At 43.9% G+C, this 20,975-nt stretch overlaps 1 protein-coding gene across 2 annotated transcripts; it reads left to right on the top strand.

Annotated features, from left to right (window-relative positions):
• Positions 1-12,808: 12,808 nt before the first annotated feature.
• On the top strand, positions 12,809-20,116 carry LOC123408719 (RNA-binding protein 42). 2 transcript variants are annotated; one of them, XM_045101770.1, is made up of 6 exons: positions 12,809-13,308; positions 13,397-13,494; positions 16,153-16,249; positions 16,358-16,443; positions 16,528-16,602; positions 19,780-20,116. In XM_045101770.1, exons 1-5 carry the CDS (start codon positions 12,942-12,944, stop codon positions 16,579-16,581), a joined length of 702 nt encoding a protein of 233 aa, XP_044957705.1. In that variant the 5' UTR covers positions 12,809-12,941; the 3' UTR covers positions 16,582-16,602; positions 19,780-20,116. The 2 variants fall into 2 exon arrangements, with proteins under 2 accessions (XP_044957705.1, XP_044957704.1); XM_045101769.1 differs by having other exon boundaries at positions 16,528-16,624.
• Positions 20,117-20,975: the final 859 nt, after the last annotated feature.

Raw genomic sequence — 20,975 nt, 5'->3', positions numbered from 1 at the left:
TAAGATTGGCCCATGTGTAGATTCGGCTCGTAGGTTTTATTATTATTTTTTCTGCGAATTAGTAATTTCAGAAAAAGCTATATATTTCAAACGCGTGTAGTTTCTAAACCGTGCATCGGATCGGAACGTTTAAAACATGAAACTTGATTAGTTTTCCGCGTAGATTAATATTTTGTAACTTGCATGCATGTTTGCAGTAGTTTGACTTGTCGTATGCCTAGATTTGCATGTTGTCCTATTATGTTAATTGTCCCGTATTAATTTTCGTGCGTGTCCGGATTGCTCAAGCCCCGTAGATGAAATGCTCAAGTTGTTAGGGACCTTTTGCCATGTGATTTAGAGTAGTTGTTTGCATTTTTGCATGTAGGTTCCGTCGCTAGTTTGTTATATCGCGTTTAGGACATGTTCTCGCATATACGTGTCGCGGGATTTTTATTTTTACAACCCCACTTGTTATATATGTTTCCGGGGTAGAAAAATCCATAGAATTTAACTGTGCATTTAGTTGTAGCTTTTGAGCAAGTTAGTGCAAGTGATGTTGCCATGTTTCCCTTTTGTTTATTTTGTGGGATTTAATCCATGCATGATATGAATGAGTTGTCAACTAGAGATATACCCTTGGATATGTATGCTAGACTCTAGTAATTTTAGTTGCAATAGAAATCCATGTTTAGGTGTTGTTTGCTTGTTCTCAACTTGCTAAAAAATAGTGCTTATTTGGAGATGTTGAAATATTTCCAAGTCTGAAATCTGTTATATTTTGTTGCTGGCTTGTCATGAATTTATCTGGTGATCTGTAGCTCTTTTGAGGATGGTGCAGTGGAGTTAGCTGTAGACCTTAAGATTGTCTAGCATGATGTCAATTTTCATGTCATTTGGAGCTCTGTAGCTTATAGTTTTGCTGCTGTTAATATGCCTTCAGATCGAAAACTGCACTGTTATAAACTGATATTTTCACTAAGTCTGAAACTATGTGTGAGATGTCATTTTGTAAGTTCTTTTCCTAGTGATCCATGCTTCCATCTTAGATGTTATTGGTAGTATGTTGTAGAGCATCGTGCCCTCTATTGCCTCATGCCTTGTTTCAGCATTTTGGATTTTAGTAGCTAGTGGTTCGAGGGTGTAGAAAATGCTATGTGGCTGATTTTGGCAGATTGTAGTGATTTCTTGTTTAGCTCGTAGTTGTTGAACCGTTGCTCCGTTTTGATCATGTCCTATATGAAACTTGCTTAGAATCACGTGTAGTTTCATATTATCTTGCTGGTTGTATGTTTTGGAATGCTTGTGGCTATCGTTGCACACATATTGCATTCATGCCATCATATCTTGCGGTGTTCGTATCTTTTGAACCGTAGCTCCGTTGGAGATGTTCTCTATGTGTAAATTGATTGTAACAATGCGTAGAATCACGTGAACCTATTTATTTTTCTGTTTAACAAATATTTAAAAGTGTTAGATCAGATTTGGACAGAATTATAAATTGACGTATGAGGTCATCTCGGAGATGCTATATGGCATTTCCGACCTCATTTAAAATGTCTAGATAGATAGTTTAATTACGCTTCACCTCTTGCCATGTTAACCAATATTTAATATTGCCGTGTACCTAATCGAGATAGAACTAAATAATTCGTATGTGGAGTTTTGTCAATATGTAACTCGTTGCATATTGAACTTCACTTAATGTGTAGTGTTTGATTATTGTGAATTGGCATGCCATGTCCTGCATATATTCAATTGATCATGCATCATATGTGGACTGCATCTTGTCGTGCATGTGTCGTGGTGAATATTGTGTGTTGATTCTTGTTTCCGGTTTGTTCCGTCTCGACAGAGTTCCGCAAGCGTGTCGGATTGTGAGGACCCGTTCGAATACGTTGGTTCGTCTGCTTCACGGAGTCATTCTTCTTCTAGGCGGGATCTCACGCAAGATGACCATTTCCCCAGTACCATTACTATCATTTCCATGCTAGTTTTACCGTTTCTACCGCTATGCTCACTGCCTACCACCTGTTAAATATCAGCCTCTCAACAATGCCATGAAACCTTCAACCTATTCACAACCTAGCAAACCATTGATTGGCTATGTTACCGCTTGCTTAACCATGTGTTAGCGTTGCTAGTTGCAGGTGCATTTGCTTCCATGTGATGACATGGGTCCCTTGTTATATAACCACATTATTGTTAAATAATTTAATTCACCTATATACTTGGTAAAAGGTGGAAGGCTCGGCCTTTCTGGCCTAGTGTTTTGTTCCACCTTTGCCCCCTTAGTTTCGGCTACCGGTGTTATGTTCCATAACTGAGCGCTCCTAACACGATCAGGGTTGTTATGGGGACCCCCTTGATAACTCGTTTTAGATTAAAGCTGGTCTGGCAAGGCCCAACATTGCTACTATATTTGCCCAATATAATAATTTTGTTAATACTGAAAGCATAGGGCGTCATGAACCCGAGGAGTAATTCAACATAATACAGGGGGGCCAGTGCAGATGGTGTTGGTCCCAAACGGACTGCCTGCGGGGCCACCACGAGGAAACTCGAGGTTTGGTTCTCATAGCTAGTTCCATTCAGTCGTAGCTAGTCCTGAGAACGACATACACGGCTCCTATCAGGATCGTCGACACGTTGGGCGGCCTTGCTAGATTAGTTTTACCTTTGACGAATGTCTTGTGCATCGGGATTCCGGTGATGCTTTGGGTAATCTCAGAGTTGAGGTTTTCCACTAAGGAGTTCGACGAGATCGTGAGTTTCGTGATCGAGGATTTCTATGCGGCTTGTGGTAATTTGTGATGGACTAGTTGGAGCACCCCTGCATGGTTAAATCTTTCGAAAAGCCGTGCCCGCGGTTATGTGGCAACTTGGAAACTTTGTTTAACACTGGTTCTAGATAACTTGAAGTTAACTTACTTAAAATATACCAACTGAGTGCGTAACCGTGACTGTCTCTTTAGCGAGTTCCTTCTCCGATCGAGGACACGGTGGGGTTATGTCTGACGTAAGTAGGTGTTCAGGATCATTCATTTGATCATCACTAGTTCACGTCCGCTATGTGTAGATCATTCCCCCTCTTTATTCTTGTACTCGTAAGTTAACCAGCAAATAAATGCTTAGTCGCTTGCTGCAGCCTCACCACTTAACCTTACCTCACCTATTAATCTTTGCTAGTCTTGATACCCTTGGAAATGAGATTGCTGAGTCCCCTGTGGCTCACAGGTTACTACAACACCAGTTGCAGGTACATGTAAAGGTTACTTGACGTGAGCGCGATGATTGTTCATTTGGAGTTTCTTCTTCTTCGTCGATCTAGGATGGGTTCCAGGCCGGCAGCCTGGGATAGCAAGGACGAACGTCGTTCTCTTTTCTCGTTTGTTTTCGTCCGTAGTCGGACCCTGCTCTTCTTCGTGATATTTATGTATTGTACTGATGTGACTCTGATCTAGCTTGTGGCGAGTGTAAGCCAATTCCATATACTCTTCTCTTCAGTACATGTACTTGTAACGATATCCATTCTTGCGAAATGACGAGATGCGCTTCCATCCCTGACGAGGCCCTCGTGCCAAATTAAGGATAGGATCGCATCTTGGGTGTTACAAGTTGGTATGAGAGCAGTACCGACCTAGGAGCCCCCTTGATTGATCGAACTTGGCCGAGTCGAGTCTAGTGAAAAACTGCTTTGAGTCTAGTTATATATCGGAGGGTAGGTTTCTTTTTTCTCCTCTTCTATGCTCTCGTGAGGTTCACGACTTAGGAATTTTTAATTCTACTCCTCTTCTCACTTAAAATTTTTAGGATCACGTGGATATTTTTGGAATCTATGTGATGTCGATGTGACAGAGTTCTGTCTTGGTGCCTCCTGTCTGACTTGATTTCTTCCGGGTTGTTGAGCTCCAGGGAATTCTTGAGCACATCGTGATCATTCAGATTTATTAGTATCTCAGAACGAAGTATGTTCAAAATTGCTTCAATACTAGTAGTGGCGAGAGGAGTCTGGCTTCCCCAGTACTGGTGCAGGGAGTTCCGGATGTATCGCCATACTTAGTATCGTTGTGATTACGAGGATCTGTGATAGATGAAGTTCTGAGATTCTGGTTATGTGTTGACGGATGTGATACACTGGACGGGTTAGTATAGGAGTTGAGTGATATATTACTCCTTGTATCCGTGGACCAGATTGCATGACCAGAAATTTTGGGAGTTCTTAGGTGGGAATTCAAGTAGTAGCTTATAGGACAATCTTCCAACAAATGCATGATGTTAGGTTGGGGTTCGGTATCTAGTGGATTCGTTTGTTCACGGTCGACTTACAGCGGTTCTCGTTGTGTCTTAAAGAGTCCTTGTAGCTTGCTACGACTCGGGGACGCTTTGTATGTCGTGTGCACTGCCTTGTACGTGATGGCTACTGTAAGGATCGAGCCCGTGCGATCCCGTCCAAAAAATATCGGACGAAATCTCTCTCATGAGTTTGTTCTCGCGAATTTGCAAGCCTCACCCTTTGTTTTTTTGGAATATGGTAATTCGAGTTGCTTCGATGTCAAGTGGTGAATTCATTTCCTTCCAAGAGGTGTTCTCGTGTTTTATGGGGATGATGATTCTTTTGCTCAATCAAGTTGTATTTTCAATTTCTTGTCGACCGGAGTCGTCATATCAATTCTTTTCAACCGGTGTGCTTCTCTTCAAGTGAATTCAATCCTCTCCAGTTTTGCAAGTTCAATCTCTCATTTCTTTCCGGAGTTCATCTCATCTGTCCCATGTTGTCTTTGTTTTCCCTGCCCTCCCGCCCTTTTTCTTCAGTGATTCATTTTATCCAAGTGCCTTTCTTTCCATCAATGCTTCTGTAATCTTTTCTTTTTCTCATATCGGGTGATTCATTGTGAAGATTCTCAGGAGCTTCGTGTTCATCTTTATTCATTCTTGTTACCTTTTCCGGTGAATTCAGTTCAAGTTATCCATGTTCATCATATCCTTTTCATCCTTGTAATTCTTTCCAGTGTTGGAAATTCTTATCAGCCTATCTTGTTCATTCATTTATCTCTATTCTATCCGGAGCATTGAAGTTATCTCAGAAGTTTCTTGTTTTCAATTCTTCCAATTATTTTGAGGGCCTCACCTCATCTAGTTTTCATTTGTACCGGTGCAATATCTCTCTTTCTGAGCAATCTTTTCAACGGTGGTTTCTTTGAGTGGGCCCATAACCCACAGGTTCTTTCCCAGGATCTTATCTGGCTTTTGTAATCTTTCCGGAGATCCTTAATTCTTTTCAACTATGACATAAGAATGATTTATCAGTCATATCCCTTCTCCAATATCTATTCGAATTAATTCTCATATTTGGCTCAACCTTTCATTCTTCGTTATTCCAGAGTGTCTCAGTAGTTCTTGGTGGTGTTCTTCTCATCATTCTCTCCATTGAAGATTGAAGGAGTATTTCTCGCAAATCTTGGTCCTTTTTCCTGAAGATTCATCATTTCACCCTTGTGGCATCATCTTGGATTGTTCCCAATCATGAGTTGTAATCCCTTTCTTGCTATCCGATGCATTTCTGAGTTGTTTTCATTCTTGATCCTCCAAAGGCCATCATTTCAGAAGATTCTTCGTTCTCAGCTTTCAACTTTCGCTCTCAAATTCTTCCCAATTGTTGTCTCTTCGTTCGTCTCTTAATTATTCCGGCGCCTTGTTCTAGTTTCCTCTCAGGTGGATCTTGATCTCTTCATTCTCATGTGTCTCCATGCATTCTTGGTATCTATTTCACTTCCATTCTTATCGGTGCTTCATTGAAGATTTCTTCAGTTTGTGCTCATATCTCTCCTCAATCATTTCAAGAAGAATAGGTGGAATGCTAAATCTGTTGCTTATCATCAATTAAACTTGATTAAGGATAAGCATAACATAATTCTTATTCGTGTTTCATAGTGATTTCAATTCTTCTTCCGGAGTGGCTCATGATATCAATTCTTTGTTTCAAGGTGTTCTTCAAGATTCTAGTGGTAGTAACTCTCAATTTCTTCTTCGTTCTTTTCTTGCCAAGAGCTAATTTCTATTCTTTCTAACAGAGGCTTTGTGATGTTGCTCTCTTCAATCTATCATCTTGTTCTGACAAGATCATGTTGGTCCCTTGTTCAATTTAGTTGTTTGTTGTGAATCTTGACTAGTTCTCCTATCTTATCGAATTTTTGTTCCCCTTTTCCTACCGAAGTGCTGCCGAAATTTTCTGTGAATTCTTCCTTGTTTCCTATATCATTCTTCATCGCTTTGCGACCTTCAAGAGTCATCGGTTTCACTCGTTTGTCAAAGAAGCGACTAAGTTTTACCTCTTGCTTTCTCATCCTCTCCCCCTTTTTCATTCTTGGATCTCGGGTTGAGATCCTCTTGTAGTGTAGGAGAGTTGTGACAGCCCGACACCGACGCCCCAAAAGATTCCCCTTTTATTCCGTTTTCGTTGTGTGATTATTTTTATTTGTCGCATCATCATCGCATCATGCGCATCATCCGCATTGCATCAGCATCCCGTTGCCGCTAGTTTTCAAACTTGCATCCGTTATTAGTTGCGAGTTCTCTCCGTGTTCGTCGTTGCCCGTTCTGAGCCCAACCACACTCGCACGTGACATCATTTAATTCTTGTTTTTAAAAGTGTGTGTGAACTTTCTCTGGTTGGTTTGAAACTTGACGTGCGGTCTTATTTTAATATAGGTAGGCACATGCCAATTTTCGTCGCAATCGGAGTCCGTTTGGTACCCGAACAGTCGACCCTAGCAGCACCGTATCCGGTCCATCGTCGGACATTTTTTGGTTTTTAAATCGCGTTGTCGCGCCGCACCATTTCATTCTCATCCTCGGCTAGCCCACTCTACACAGCCACTTACCCGTCCCCGCGTGCGAAACCGTCCGATTTAGATCACGCGGTTGAAACGGGGGCGAAATTCTGCTAAACCTAGCCCCCCCATTGTTATAAATAAATCCCCATGCCATTTTTAGACAGCCTCTCTCTCCTCCTCGAATCCCGTGCAAAACCTTGCCTCCCTCTCTCCTCCCTCCAGCCGTCGGGCCTGCCCAAGCCCATCTGGAGCCCGCCACGGGCCCAAATCGGGCCTCGCCCGATCTGCAGCTCCCCGCCGCCTGAGCTCCCGAGCGCCTCCCTCCTGCAAGCCTCCGCTGCCGGCGACCCCGACCCAGGCGAGTCCCCCGCGCCCCGTGTGTGTCCTCCCCCCGTTCTGCTCTCTTATCCCTCCCCTCACCCGATCTCTCTCTCTCCCTTCTCTGCTAGGAAGCCATGGAGGGAGCTTCGATGGCACTGTCTCCCGCCTGAGCCGCCACTGCCGTCGTCGGGAATGGATCCCGGACAGCCGGATCCATCCAAGCACCCGCGGTCCCCACCGATCCGCGGCTGCCCTCGGCCTCCGCCGCGCCGTCGCATCCCTTGGCCTCCCGAGCCTCCGCTGCCCTCGTGTCGAGATCGGGATAAAGGAGGACGACGCGCCCGAGGCTGCGCTCGCCCCTCCCACTCGCCAGCACGTGCGCGGCCCGCCTCCCGCAGCGGCCCAGACACTCGCCGACGCCCAGCCCCCGTCGGCCTGCCTCGCCCTGGGCTGGCTTCCCTCCCTCGGCCCAGCAGCAGTAGGCCTGCCCGCCTCCTGTGGCCCTCCGGCGCTCTGGGCTTGGCCCACTCAGGTGAGCCGCCTCCTTGCCTATCCTCCGCCCGAGCGATAGGTTGCTATGATGCGCTTGTGGTTAAGATTGGCCCATGTGTAGATTCGGCCCGTAGGTTTTATTATTATTATTTTCCTGCGAATTAGTAATTTCAGAAAAAGATATATATTTCAAACGCGTGTAGTTTCTAAACCATGCATCGGATCGGAACGTTTAAAATATGAAACTTGATTAGTTTTCCACGTAGATTAATATTTTGTAACTTGCATGCATGTTTGGAGTATTTTGACTTGCCGTATGCCTAGATTTGTGTGTTGTCCTATTATGTTAATTGTCCTGTATTAATTTTCGTGCATGTCCGGATTGCTCAAACCTCGTAGATGAAATGCTCATGTTATTAGGGACCTTTTGCCATGTGTTTTAGAGTAGTTGTTTGCATTTTTGCATGTAGGTTCCGTCGCTAGTTTTTTATATCGCGTTTAAGACATATTCTCGCATATACGTGTGGCGGTATTTTTATTTTTGCAACCCCACATGTTATATATGTTTCCAGGGTAGAAAATTCCATAGAATTTAACTGTGCATTTAGTTGTAGCTTTTGAGAAAGTCAGTGTGCGTGATTTTGCCATGTTGCCCTTTTGTTTATTTTGTCGGATTTAATCCGTGCATGATATGAATGAGTTGTCAACTAGAGATATGCCCTTGGATATGTATGCTAGCCTCTGGTAATTTTGGTTGCAATAGAAATCCATGTTTAGGTGTTGTTTGCTTGTTCTTAACTTGCTAGAAAATAGTGCTTATTTGGAGATGCTGAAATATTTCTAAGTCTGAAATCTGTTATATTTTGTTGATGTCTTGTCATGAACTTATTTGGTGATCTCTAGCTCTTTTGAGGATGGTGCAATGGAGTTAGTTGTAGACCTTAAGATTGTCTAGCATGCTGTCAATTTTCGTGTCATTTGGAGCCCTGTAGCTTATAGTTTTGCTGCTGTTAATATGCCTTCAGATCGAAAACTGCATTGTCATAAACTGATATTTTCACTAAGTTTGAAACTGTGTGAGATGCCATTTTGTAAGTTCTTTTACCAGTGATCCATGCTTCCATGTTAGATTTTATTGGTAGTATGTTGTAGAGCATCTTGCCCTCTATTACCTCATGCCTTGTTTGAGCCTTTTGGATTTTAGTAGCTAGTGGTTCGAGGGTGTACAAAATGCTATGTGGCTGATTTTGGCAGATTGTAGTGATTTCTTGTTTAGCTCGTAGTTGTTGAACCGTTGCTCCGTTTTGATCATGTCCTATATGAAACTTGCTTAGAATCGCGTGTAGTTTCATATTATCTTGCTGGTTGTATGTTTTGGAATGCTTGTGGCTATCGTTGCACACATATTGCATTCATGTCATCATATCTTGCGGTGTTCGTATCTTTTGAACCGCAGCTCCGTTGATGTTCTCTATGTGTAAATTGATTGTAACGACACGTAGAATCACGTGAACCTATTTATTTTTCTGTTTAACAAATATTTAAAAGTGTTAGATCAGATTTGGACAGAATTATAAATTGACGTATGAGGTCATCTCGGAGATGCTATATGGCATTTCCGACCTCATTTAAAATGCCTAGATAGATAGTTTAGTTACGCTTCACCTTCCGTCATGTTAACCAACATTTAATATTGTCGTGTACCTAATCGGGATAGAACTAAATAATTCGTATGTGGAGTTTCGTCAATATGTAACTCGTTGCATATTGAACTTCAATTAATGTGTAGTGTTTGATTATTGTGAATTGTCATGCCATGTCCTGAATATATTCAATTGATCATGCATCATATGTGGACTGCATCTTGTCGTGCATGTGCCGTGGTGAATATTGTGTGTTGATTCTTGTTTCCGGTTTGTTCCGTCTCGATAGAGTTCCGCAAGCATGTCGGATTGTGAGGACCCGTTCGACTACGTTTGTTCGTTTGCTTCACAGAGTCGTTCTTCTTCCAAGCAGGATCTTAGGCAAGATGACAATTTCCCTAGATACCATTACTATCATTGCCATGCTAGTTTTACCGTTTCTACCGCTATGTCTCGCTGCCTACCACCTATTAAATATCAGCCTCTCAACAATGCCATGAAACCTTCAACCTGTTCACAACCAAGCAAACCACTGATTAGCTATGTTACCGCTTGCTTAACCATGTGTTAGCGTTGCTAGTTGCAGGTGCAGTTGCTTCCATGTGATGTCATGGGTCCCTTGTTATATCACCACATTATTGTTAAATAATTTAATGCACCTATATACTTGGTAAAAGGTGGAAGGCTCGGCCTTTCTGGCCTGGTGTCTTGTTCCACCTTTGCCCCCCTTAGTTTCGTCTACCGGTGTTATGTTCCATAATTGAGCGCTCCTAACACAATCGGGGTTGTTATGGGGACCCCCTTGATAATTAGTTTTAGATTAAAGCTGGTCTGGCAAGGCCCAACATTGGTACTATATTTGCCCAACATAATAATTTTGTTAATACTGAAAGCATAGGGCGTCATGAACCCGAGGAGTAATTCAACATAATACATGGGGCCCAGTGTTGATGGTGTTGGTCCCAAACGGACTGCCTGCGGGGCCACCGCGAGGAAACTCGAGGTTTGGTTCTCGTAGCTAGTTCCATCGATGCTTTGGTCGTGTCCTGAGAACGAGATACGCGGCTCCTATCGGGATCGTCGACACGTCAGGCGGCCTTGCTGGATTAGTTGTACCTTTGACGAATGTCTTGTGCATCGTGATTCTGGTGATGCTTTAGGTAATCTCAGGGTTGAGGTTTTCCATTAAGGAGTCCGACGAGATCGCGAGTTTCGTGATCGAGGATTTCTATGCGGCTTGTGGTAATTTGTGATGGACTAGTTGGAGCACCCCTGCACGGTTAAATCTTTCGGGAAGTCGTGTCCGCGGTTATGTGCCAACGTGGAAACTTTGTTTAACACTGGTTCTAGATAACTTGAAGTTAACTTAATTAAAATATGCCAACTAAGTGCGTAACCGTGACTGACTCTTTCGCGAGTCCCTTCTCCGATCGAGAAAACGGTGGGGTTATGTCTAACGTAAGTAGGTGTTCAGGATCATTCATTTGATCATCAGTAGTTCACGTCCGCTATGCGTAGATCATTTCCCCTCTTTATTCTTGTACTCGTAAGTTAGCCACCAAATAAATGCTTAGTCGCTTGCTGCAGCCTCACCACTTAACCTTACCTCACCTATTAAGTTTTGCTAGTCTTGATACATTTGGAAATGAGATTGCTGAGTCCCATGTGGCTCACAGGTTACTACAACACCAGTTGCAGGTACATGTAAAGGTTACTTGACGTGAGCGCGATGATTGTTCATTTGGAGTTTCTTCTTCTTCGTCGTCGTCGATCTAGGATGGGTTCGAGGCTGGCAGCCTGAGATAGCAAGGATGGACGTCGTTCTCTTTTCTCGTTTGTTTTCGTCCGTAGTCGGACCCTGCTCTTCTTCGTGATATTTATGTGTTGTACTAATGTGACTCTGATGTAGCTTGTGGCGAGTGTAAGCCAATTCCATATACTCTTCTCTTCAGTACATGTACTTGTAACGATATCCATTATTGCGAAACGACGAGATGCGCTTCTATCCCTGACGAGGCCCTCGTGCTAAATTAAGGATATGATCGCATCTTGGGCGTTACAGGACGACACCCGGGTGGGGAGCTGGAGTCGTGGCCGAGTGGCCGCGTCGCGTTGTGAAGTTAAGCGGCCGCCGCGATTTCCTCCCTCGGGTAGGCAAGGCTGCGCTGATGTGTTTTGTGGCGGCTGCGAGGAACTCGCCCACAGTCCAGCTGCATGAAGTGGCAGCGCGTCCACTGCTTCTGCGGGGCGTGATGGGCGGTGAGCCGAACCTCCCTGTTGTATGGCACGGTCCTGGTCGCTCGCTAGTTGGTGTTGACCCATTCATCGCGAGTTGATGGGGGGCTCGGTCTCTGAGCACTGCAAGATTCTGACTACGGTATGGGGCTCATCTGCAGGAGTGGATTCCTTCACACATGCAGCTGGGTTGGCTTCGGAGCCAATGGGGTTAGCCACACGGGCTATGTGCCTCTCTCGTTGCACGTCAGCCGGTTCGGGTGGCCCGGGTGGCTCGTCTGATTCGCCTCGCCCTGGTGTAGTTGCTGACATGCAGGAGACATCGCTTTGGCCCGATAGGATAAGCGTATCGGCTGGCTGCGAGTCTGGCGCCGTGCTCAGCAACGCCAGCTCCCGGCAACACGTGCAACCGGAAGAAAGCGACGACGCGTGAAACTCACGTATGACTCAAGAGGTCTCTGCGTGAACACAAAGGGGGCTACCAACAATTTTTTAAATATATTGTGAACGCGAGGACTTGAACTCAAGACCTTACCTATGATACCATGTTAAACTTCATGCACTAGCAAACGCAACCAAAACTCCGAACTTATGAAAAGAGTTAGTGCAATCCACATATGTTATAACATCATTAACACATAACACGGAATCACACCGCAAAAGGCCCACCAAAACACATCATTATAAATAAAAAGAATAGCCACTCCAACGTTTGCCCATTCGCTAAACCAAACACTCTCTCAGTTTCAAAATATAAGGTGTATTATTTTTTTAAAGTTAAATTTCCTTAACTTAATTTTGACCAAGTTCAGAGCCAAAAACATTTACATCAACAATACTAAAATGTGAAAATTCATTTTGTGATAAATCTAATGATGTCGATTTATATTATGTATGTTGATATATTTCTCTACATATTTAGTTAAACTTACATTTTTTAAATGAGTAAATATGTTTGAATTTTCAAAAAATAAAGTACTTTATATTCGCTCCGTTTTTAAATATAAGTCTTTTTAAAGATTTTACTATGAACTACAAACAGATGTATACAGACATATTTTAGAATGCAAATTTACTTATTTTACTTTGTATATAGTCCTAATAAAATCTTTAAAAATACTTATGTTTAGAAACGAAAAGAGTATTTTAAAACAAAGAAAGTTAAAAAACTATGAAAATCCAACAACACCAACTAGGCAACAAAGCACGCTCAACCAGTAGTTTGTGATTGAACGCCCAGGCAGATCATTGCTCTATTTCAACGGGCTGGTAAAGTGAGGGCCCAAGCAGAAAAGGAGGACGCCTTGTTTTTATTATTAAGGCAAACAAGGCAAAGGAGGATTCAATCCCAGTTTCGTTTGATTGCATCGGCAGGGAAGGAAGGAACCCTAGCCTCCTCTCTCAAAACGAGGATTGGGTGATTGGATTGGAGCAGATGTCGTCGGATCCTCGGAACCCTAACCCTCCTCCTCCTCCCGGTTCTTCGTCATCTTCGCTTCCGGCGGGCCCCAGTTATTTCCCGCTCCCTTTCCACCTGCAGCAGCAGCAGCAGCAGCCGGTGGCGACCTACCAGTACCAGCAGCTGCAGCAAGCACATCAGCTCTTCCAGCGGGACGCTCAGACCATCACCCCCGAGGCGCTCGAGAGCGTCAAGGCCGCCCTCGCCACCAGCGACGTCCTCGACCCCTCTGCTGCCAGGGCCACCGCCTCCTCCTCCGACCCTGCCGCCAAGAAGAAGACAATCCCTCGTCGAGCAGCCGGACAGTCCTGGGAGGATCCCACCCTCACCGAGTGGCCCGAGAGTACATCCTCTCTCATACTCTTCCAGTTTACACTTCATCCATAAATTTACTTTTCCCAATTGCTCATTCTGTTCGAATGTTTTTACAGATGACTACAGGTTGTTTTGCGGAGATCTAGGTAACGAAGTTAATGACGATGTTCTCTCAAAAGCCTTTTCACGGTTCCCCTCCTTCAATATGGCAAAGGTAACAACTTCCTCGAGTCCACAGAATTCTTATTATTTCTCTACTGTTCAGTGTTCGCAGTCTCGATTTATTCACAAGTTTCTGTTGAGTACAATACTACGGAGTACTCCCTCCGTTCCTAAATATAAGTCTTTTAAGATATTTTATTACTAGAAGTCTACATACATAGTAAAATGAGTGAATCTACACTCTAAAGTATGTCTATATACATACGTATGTATTCCACTAATGAAACCCCTTTAAAGACTTATATTTAGGAACGGAGGAAGTACATTTCTAAAAGACCAAAATCATGACAGTTTTTTTATTGACAAAATAATTTCCATGTGTTTCAAATATCTAAAATGATAATTAGGTCAAGTTTAAAAGTTATGAATCTACCCCTGGTAACAAGATTTTGAGACTAGGGAGGCTAATTGGACGGATTCTCTTTCACTTCTGCACCAACTAAAGACATGTTATCAACAAAAATGATAATCTGTACAAGCGTACAACCCAAAATTTACTCATCCTAGGAATGAACTTAGCTAGATGCATAAGTTAGATATATAAATCAGGATAGCAAAAATTGAACATGATCTCTTATGCACCAGTGACCACATTGGTTCACATAATTTATAAGGGCCTCTTTGGATTGTAGGATTTGAATCCTAAGGATTTTTTTCCTATGAAAGCCCTTTGGATCATAGTATTGTGAAGACTAAATTCCCATGGAATCCATTCCTATGCCTCCCATTCCATAAGAAACTTAACATGAGCTCAAACCTCATTTTTCCTTTGGGAAGCCCAATGCTCTCTCTCTCTCATCTCAATCCTGCGTTTTTCCTATTCACACGTTTTCAAATTCCTGTAATCCAAATAGGCCAATTCAGGCAAGATTAGACTAGTGTTGCCCCTTATTGTTTGACTTCACATTTGGGATCCTAACAGATCTTCTACACATGGACATACTACATTTAAATGAACAAAATGCTACAGTACAAAAGACGTAATTCCAAATCAGAGGCCAGGATTTAAATCAGATACTATGGGGGAAACAAATGAACCGAAGCTGTGACCACAGCCGACCCATGCATACGAGCAAAACTCGTATGACCTCACTAAGGCACGTTGGTCCAGATCACTACAGAGAATAGGTTTAGTAATATGTTACATGTCCTTCAGCAAGCCCGCTGCCCTGTAGCCCAACCACGTCCGTGTGTATAAAACTCTTCCGATAATGGTGCCACACGCATCTTGGGATTTCACTGATGCGCTGCATTACTCAGCAACAGTTCTCTGCGCATACTAGCGAAGTCTGACCTCAAGAACGCATATCACGCACTGTGCATGGCATGCTTAAACAAATTGAATATCACAACACAAAACTTTGAATGGGCATTTAAGGATACACAACACATCTCTTATACATGAGCAGTTAGATAATTAGACAAACGGCTTTAAGGCCGGTCATAACAAGGCAACATATAAAAGCATAAACATGGGATGGCAGCCATGCCATCCTGCCCAAAATTAACAACTCGGAACAAGCTAACCAACTGAGTGACCTAACAACTAGGCATCACCTACGTGACCTGAATCAAAGTACTCACCTATGCTAGATTCACCTGCAAAGAGATTAGGATCGGAATTCCCGATGAGTACTTTCATCCTCGCATGACTTACTCATAGTTGACAAGAAGAAAATAACATGAACATGAATCATAACTAGCATGCGATGAGAGTAAAGCATAGAAAAAGCATGTCAAGACATGGAATGAGACAATCCATAGACATGGAACAAGTCAAACTCAATTAGACACTTAAAAAATGAAGTACCGCTGTTAAAAAAGAGCCATAAATTACGTCACACCAAAGTTCTTTTGGTTAAATCCACCCAGGCCACCACTTAAAATTCAACTCGTGCCGGAAATTGGTCTAGAAAGCCTAATTCCATTTGCAGAAGTTCCTGGATGGTTTCGCGTTTTTTGAATTACCCAAGTTTAAAAAAAAAAAATTGAACTCCCTTGGTGGTTATAAAAAAAAAAGATACAAAGATATCCATTTCAGGGTAAAATACATCCTTTACTTTAATTATTTCAAATTATTTTATTTGGAATTGGAACATATCCGAGGGTATTTGGAATTGGATTCGGATTAGAGCAAATGACTCTAATTCGTCTACACCTATGAATCTCAACACTATTTTTCTAGCAATGGATGTCCAAAACTTACATGAAAAGAGAAAGGGGAAGAAACTATAGGGAAGACACACTTAACGCACTATATAGCGCGCGCGCACACACACACACACTGACCGTGGTTAATTATCTAGTTTATTTAAAAGAGAAGGTTAAATGGGCATGCATGGGGCCACCCGATAGTGCGTTGGCAAGGGCAGTTTGGTGGCGGGAGTGTGTACTTGTAGGTGTGTGTGTGTGTGTGTGTATTCTTTTATTAGACTATAAGCTACTCAGTTTCATAGATTTGGTACAACATGGCCCTCACCTATATTAGCTATAAGGCTTTGGTAGTTCAGGTGGACTGTCTAAAGAGACTAAACTTTCATTATCTGTTTATGGCTGACCAAGATATTCAGTTACATGTAGTTGGTGTATGCTTTTTCCTATCTGCAGAATCTGACTTGCACCTGATGTATATGTCTACCCTTTCTTATAGGTTGTTAGAGATAAGAGGACTGGCAAAACAAAAGGTTATGGATTCGTCAGTTTTTCAAACCCTACAGACCTCGCTGCAGCAATAAAAGAAATGAATGGTCAGCATTTCCAATGAGCTCCATCAATTCACTTGTTGTCACTCATCAACATGCTCTGGTTTACTGTTATATACTTGTACTTTTTTTTTTGGAACTCGCTTTTCTCAGGAAAGTATGTTGGGAATCGCCCTATTAAATTGCGTAAGAGCAATTGGAAGGAGAGGACAGATGTCGAGGCTCTACAAAGACAAAAGGTTTATACCATGTTTCCTTTAAGCCAAGTTCGCGTGTCTCCTTGTCCGCTCTAAATTTTTTCCTTCATATTTCCCATCTTTCAGAATCATATTCAGAAGAAACCTAAAACACAAAAGAAGGGTATTCTTCACAAGTAAAGCTCTATTGGGTTGTACCGGGTGAGCCCTGTAGAACAAGACTGTAAGTTCCTTTTCATATTGCATGATAGTTTTAATTTTAAATAATCACATGGGCCCTGGAAGTACAGTGACACAGCATGTTTTTTTAGTGTGCTAATCCATTATATATGTTCATAATTTGCACAAAAAGTTTGAAGATATACATCGCACCAACCTTGTCATTATCAGGTTTATCATTTGCTCATATGATTCCATGGAGGAAGGTTGAGGAATAAAAAAACATTGTTGTACCATGTAGTTGTTTCCGGAGATCTAGCGTGAAAGCTGTTATTCAGGCTCGTAAATTTGTGGAAGGCCTTTTGACTAAAAATCAAAAAGCAGTATCCAGGACTTGGTTTATCTTTTCTTTTTAATGTTCAAGTCCTCGCTCATAGCCAATTTCAGGTTGTTACTGGTTGGTTTCCAATGTTTTCAAATGAACTTGTTTAGACTTATTTTCCATTTTCTTTTTCCTAAGGTTATGATTCATCTATTGGAATGATAACATCTTCATAACTTTAAATCCGTACCTTGAGTTGCTTGATGGATTTGTTCCAACAACACACACCAATGCGATAGCCTCTGATGAAAGACATACATGCTTGGTTCACATTGCCACACTTTGGTTCTTGCAAACACAAGTCTCTTTCCTCCCTGGATATTATTTAACTCTATTAGGAGGTTACCTTTTGTACTCACTCCACTTGCTTCTAGTGAGTAATGCTAGGCCCATTGCAAAAGCCCACTTGGGTGGTTGATGCAGCTCCTGAACATAGTATTGAGTCGGTAGAATTGACATGCCCTGCTTTTGTTTACCCCGTGGCGTTCACAACGCCTTGCTTTTGTTTACTCCATGGCGTTCACGACGCCCGTCTTGTCAAAAGTAACACAAAGTGGAGAGATATCAGGCTGCGGTCAGTTTTGTGAACTTTAGATTGTTTTTTTTAAGCGAGGCAAAAGATCGCCTTTGTGCGGTGAACACTCGAATGTAGCTAACATCAGTTTTGTCCTCGCGTGGTTGAAGGAGATGGTGTTGCTGGATGGAATACTCCCGGGGCGCCATGATCCTTCTATCAGGAATATAATTAGAATAATCAAGGGCACTAACTGAATGCATCAATCATCGCTCATTGAGCTATTAATTGCCGGTTAATTAAAGAAGAACTTGGCGAAAACCTAGATTACGATCTGTCCACAAACAGGATCACGGCACAACCAACGACACAACCGTCAAGAGGAAGCACCGAGCAACGAAGCAACATCAAACAGTCGACCTTAGCGTCGAGGACATGGAAGCTCCGATTTTGCCGATGAGCTTCACCGGAGAAAGTTGCAAGTCTCGCACTAATCTAGTCTAGTGCAATTCCAGTGATCACCCCCCGCTGAAAATCCGGCGCCGCCGCCCCCAACTCTGACTTCTCTTTCACAGCCAGAAACCAGCATAGGCACAACCATTGGTGCGGCCCGACTTTGCTCGCTACCATCTTTGTTGCCACATGCGTTGCAACACCACACCAACCTCAATGCTGACCGGGCACTTGCAGATCGTGATGTCGTGCACGTCCAACCTACAGGAAGCACAAATGGGATCAATATCTCCAAGACGACGCCCAAAGAGGGAATACGACGTTGGAGACGCTGCTGCCACCTGATCCAACCAGGATGATGACTTTAACCCGATGATCTTGACCCAAAAGTTGAGGATGCACAAATTACCTCGACGACGCCTCCAAGGAAGAACACGACGCCCATGGGTGCCGTCGCCCGCCAGCAAGCACCGGCCAAGCTTTCGCCTGGATCAGCAACACCACCACTCCCAGGCAGTCGACCGACGCCAACCAGCACCTCCACGGACCCACGCACCCCTGCACAATAACCGTGCCATCACCACATGGACCAGCACCACACCTTGCTACCGAGCCAACCACGGCAAGCCACCAGCACGAAGGCTGGCACATGTCCTCCGAGCAGGGAAGGGCCGGCTGCCACCTCGCTGCAGCAACAACAAAGCCGTCGGAGCTGCAACCTGCTGAAGAACCGTCGTCGTCGAGCTGCCCAAACAAGAGAGACAGCCTCCCGCCACCAAGTAGACTGCAGCTGCCACATCGCCTACGCAAACTCCACGGCCGACGACACATCAACCACCACCCCGGATTCCAACCTCGTTGCCACCGGAGCTCGCTACCCCATCATGGAGCCGCCAAGCACGACCTCACCGCTGCATGCAGTACGCTGCAGTCCAACACGCAGATCACCGCCGCCCACAACCACACCATGGAGCTTCCAAGAACTGGCCTGCTGAGGCGTCGCATGCCACACCGCCGTGGCCACCGAGGGTGGAGAAGCAAGATCAGCCCAAGCCCAAGCCCCCCCTCCCCCTACGCGCCATGGTAGGAGGAAACGCCCCCCGCCACCTTTAGGGGCACGCGCGGGCTTCGCCGGTGGCGGGGTAGCAGGAGAGTAGGGCCTTGCGGCGGTGCCGTGCCCGAGCAAGGCGACGTGGGGGTCTTCCTCTGTCTAACTTAAAAAGATTCAGTTGTGTATGAACTTTAGATTGTTGTAACTCAAGTAGGAGAAGATCCACCTGTATCTGACTATCTGCGGGTGCAATTGCTGGACTGTTGATCTTGTGATTGGAACCACTTGAATTGTGTCAACCATGCTTGGAGTGATGCTGCCATAAGATATAATCAACCACAAATTCAATCAGTATCAATTACGCGTGATACGGGGAACTGTGGCAATCAGCACAGTGCACTGTCTGTCTGATCCTGCAGTTCGCATAACTTACAGGGCCACCAATATAAACATGTAGAACGTAATCCCTGTGACTTGAGAGCTGTTTCTTTTACTTCCTCATTTAGCTAGTTCGCATTGAACATCCCCTTATATGGCCTTCCACCGTGATAAATGTATGCATGTTAGACACTAGACCGTAATCCCTGTCCGTGAAGCCCATCCCCGCCCCTGATGTTGTGAGTGTCTCCACTCGGATTCCTACATGTTTTATATTGGTGGCGCAAGTTACGTGAACACCATGATATGTTAACTTTAGTATACTTCATTCATTGTGGTAAGAGTTGTGGTACCTTGGCTCTCTCTTTTCTAGACTTCACAATTTATTGCACAACCTGCCTTGCCTCTGCAAAGGATTGATGGGTGGTTTGTTTGATGCAGTGCTCCTTTGGATGAAGGACATCTGAAAGATACATGGGCTGTTCAGTCTTACAGCACCGGTCGATGTGCGCAAGGATGATAATATACCTATTGAATTGTAACGCTTAGTAAGCAATGTTCTGTTCTATCTGGGTGACAAGCATATTTTTACATTTGCAAGAGTTACAATGAGTGTTTCTTGTATTAATAATCAGCTTTGTTTTGGTGTAACGATGTCACTGTATTGCAACATAGAGATGTTATTTTTAGGCAATGTTCTGTTCTATCTGGGTGACAAGCATATACAAATTCAAACCTTTGACCAATCAAATAAATGTGGAATATGAGATTTATTTGATCTGATGCTGACAGTGGCAGTCTGGGTTCATATATTAGTCGGCATGAAAAGCCCACCCATGGCCTTCAGGTCAAGAGCCCAAGGGGAAACAAGAAAAAGAAGAAAACAGTTTGTCAATCAATACAATGAGCTGCCTATTCCCTCTTGTTAGGGTTTTTTCCTTCTCCTGGGGCGGTTTGCGCCACCGTCGAGACCTTATCCCTTGATCTTTTCGGTGGGGGTTGCGATCTTGGATCGCTGTTGCTAATGGTCGAAGTTTGGGGGGTGACAACTTAGGGTTCCGCCAGTACGGGGGGTGACAGCTTAGGGTCCCCACATCAAAACCCCGATCTAGTTCAGCATCGGGATAGTGATCTCAATGAGTTCTTCGAGCGCTTCGGCATCTGTTGTGGTGGACGATGTGGCCCAGATGATGGCGTAACTTGGACTGAGGGAAGAGGATTTGGATGACGTCGTTTTTGACGAGAAAGATGTGTCGCACTGGCAAGGGTAAACACCTTGAAGACCTATAGTCAAACCTGGTTCTATCGGAACATGAGGGCGGCATGGGATCTTACTCAGGTGGCAAAATTCAGACCTGGGATCTTACTCAGGTGGCAAAATTCAGACCTGGGATCTTACTCAGGTGGCAAAATTCAGACCTATGGAAGACAACCTCTACAAAGTTCAGTTTTCTTGCCTTGGGGACTAGGAGAGAGTCATGTAGGACGGGTCATGGAACTTCAGGGGCGATGCGGTGATCATGGCTTCATACGACGGCATCACTAAACCTTCTCTGACCAAGCTGGACACTCTAGATATCTGGATCCAGATTCAGGATGTACCCATTCTCTATGCACACTTGGTAGGGCAGCTAGCA

Source organism: Hordeum vulgare, chromosome 7H, assembly GCF_904849725.1.
Source record: "Hordeum vulgare subsp. vulgare chromosome 7H, MorexV3_pseudomolecules_assembly, whole genome shotgun sequence".
NCBI classification, from domain to species: domain Eukaryota; kingdom Viridiplantae; phylum Streptophyta; class Magnoliopsida; order Poales; family Poaceae; genus Hordeum; species Hordeum vulgare.
The sequence above is the reverse complement of the archived record's forward strand: the minus strand, read 5'-3'. Positions and strand labels throughout refer to the sequence as shown.

Bases quoted from the DNA above. Each gene is read 5' to 3' on its own strand.
- LOC123408719 (XM_045101770.1), top strand. From the start codon at position 12,942: ATGTCGTCGGATCCTCGGAACCCTAACCCTCCTCCTCCTCCCGGTTCT. The intron at 13,309-13,396 runs GTACATCCTCTC...ATGTTTTTACAG, and splicing joins CCTCACCGAGTGGCCCGAGA to ATGACTACAGGTTGTTTTGC. The intron at 16,250-16,357 runs GTCAGCATTTCC...CGCTTTTCTCAG, and splicing joins AGCAATAAAAGAAATGAATG to GAAAGTATGTTGGGAATCGC.